General features: G+C 36.0%; 1 protein-coding gene across 1 annotated transcript; it reads right to left on the reverse strand.

Annotated features, from left to right (window-relative positions):
- Positions 1-254: 254 nt before the first annotated feature.
- AGTR1 (angiotensin II receptor type 1) lies at positions 255-1,694 on the reverse strand. The gene has a single exon (XM_082252170.1). The coding sequence runs from the start codon at positions 1,645-1,647 to the stop codon at positions 562-564; it is 1,086 nt and encodes a 361-aa protein (XP_082108296.1). The 5' UTR covers positions 1,648-1,694; the 3' UTR covers positions 255-561.
- Positions 1,695-2,320: the final 626 nt, after the last annotated feature.

Below are 2,320 nucleotides of genomic sequence, written 5' to 3' on the forward strand. Positions count from 1 at the left end.
CCAGCAACAACTGGCAAGGGGTTGAAACGGGAAAAGAGAGCTTTAAAACAGACAGCTATAACAGTTCCACATGATGATGATCATCATCATTATAATTTTTATTATTATTACTATAATTGTGCTTCCTTTTTTCAATCCTTGACCAGATATAATTTTCTTAAACTGCCAAAAAAAACAAATCATGTCCTTATATCAATAGCAAAAAGGGATTTTCTTTATCCACAGTCTGTGTACAGAATGCCCCCAGAAATAGTTTACTGTTTACTTGGCAGTTTTTCATTTATTATAGCACTGGGATCATTTATGTCGTTATATCAGGTAGACTGTCCCAGCTGGCACTTAAAAGCAAGAAGTGATTGGAATACACATGTCGGTGGCTATAGAGCATGAATTGGTATTACTCAGTAGTGAAATTTGCTAATATAATTGCAGTGTATATAATTGACATATAAAATTTTTTCCTCAATAAAAAGTGGGATTTTTCTCTACAATTTGACTCATCCATCCCCATTCCACTGTATGCAAATGCTATGTTTTACTGTCTCCTATTTATTTTCCATTTTAAGTACCCCCTGTATGTATTTCTTCATGTTCATTCAACTTCAAAGGATTTTTGACTGAGGCTCTATTATTGTCTGACGGCCGATAAGAAAGAGTACTTGTTTTCGTGTTCAGGCTTGCATGTGTCCTTATCTGTGGTGGTATGTATTTAAGAAGTTGCAAGAAGTGCTTCCGGAAATTCTTGCCAAAAAACCCATACAAAAATGGGTTCAGACAACTGTTGAAGTAAGCAATGCATATGGTAATTGGCATAGCCGAGTCTACAATGTCTTCTACTACACAACTTTTTATGAGCTCCAGCTGGATCAAAATGTCCAGAAAAGTAAACACTTGATGTGGAAGCCAACAGAAGAAGAACACCATAACGATTGCCACTATCATTTTAAGTATGTCATCATTCCTGGATTTGTCTCTTTGCCTTTGGAATGTTGACTTCAGTGTCTTCCCAATGAAGATGTAGCTTGTCAAAATGATCAAAAAAGGAATGAAAAATCCAAGAACATTCTTTGTGATGCCCATTCCAATCAATACATTTTGTGTATCATTGGACTTGTAGTAAAAAGCACAAACTGTTAAGTTTTCTTCTTTAATGAGGATTACTCTCCGAAAGATATAAGTGGGGAGGCTAGCTAAACATGCAAGAATCCATATTGCAATACAGGTCATCTTGGCAAACATCATGGTGCGGCGAATGCGAGATTTCATTGGGTGAACAATGGCTCTGTATCGGTCAATGCTGAGACACGTAAGTAGAAGCACAGATGTGTATAAATTTAATGTAATTGCTCCTGATGCCAATTTGCACAAGAAGCTACCGAAAGGCCATTCATAGCGCATGGCTGTATAGGCTGCCCACAGAGGTAACGTGATCACAAAACACAAATCCGCAATGGCTAAATTCATTAAAAATATGCTGGCCACTGTCTTCATCTTCATGTAGCAATAAATGACAATCACCACAAGACTATTCCCAAAAATTCCAACAACAAATATAACGCTGTATATTATTGGGACAGTGATGAATAAGTAATTGTGTCTTCCTGATTTGGAACAGTCAACCTCAACATTTTCTATTGAAGCGTTCATGTTGAGAATTATTAAGGGTGTTTTAATTCACAATTTTGAAGCTGTACCTGAAGAGAGAAAAGGTAACAATTATTTGTTGTTTTTTTTTAAGTATTACATAGATGTTGTGCTTATCTTTTTAAATTACTTTAACTCTTAGATATTTTTTCAACTTACCTCTGTGAAAATCTTTAACGTGCATGTCCAGCCAAAACATAATTTTTTTTTGGGGGGGGGGGGGGTTAAATATATTGGGGAAGGGGTAGAAACCCTATGAGGTTTTATTGCTATCAAGAGTTCACTTAAAAAGATTTCCTATTACTTCCTGTTCTGCTGATAATGGTTTAATCAGACAAGAAGTGAGGGTACATTTTTTTAATGGCAACAAAAAAACATATAAAATGCTTTATCAAACCCTGTCAGCTTTGAATTGCTGTCTCTGTCCTAGTTGTAGATTTTCCCTCACTATCTGTCTGGTAAAACTGTTGGTAGTGGAATAGGAAGCAAGGGGAAATCTCTAAAAGAAGTCTGGATACCATTAAATCTATAGCTCTGGTGGCCCATCTATTGTATCTAGTAGTAGGAAGAGGTCACTATAACTGGAGCCTGTTGAGGCAAATTAACCACCTTGTGTTTGGAACATTTTTTAATGTATGCACAAAGGTTAACATCTACATTTTTCCCTAGAAAATTA

This window comes from Pelophylax lessonae (genome assembly GCF_965119305.1).
Source record: "Pelophylax lessonae genome assembly, chromosome: 3".
Taxonomy (NCBI): Eukaryota; Metazoa; Chordata; class Amphibia; order Anura; family Ranidae; genus Pelophylax; species Pelophylax lessonae.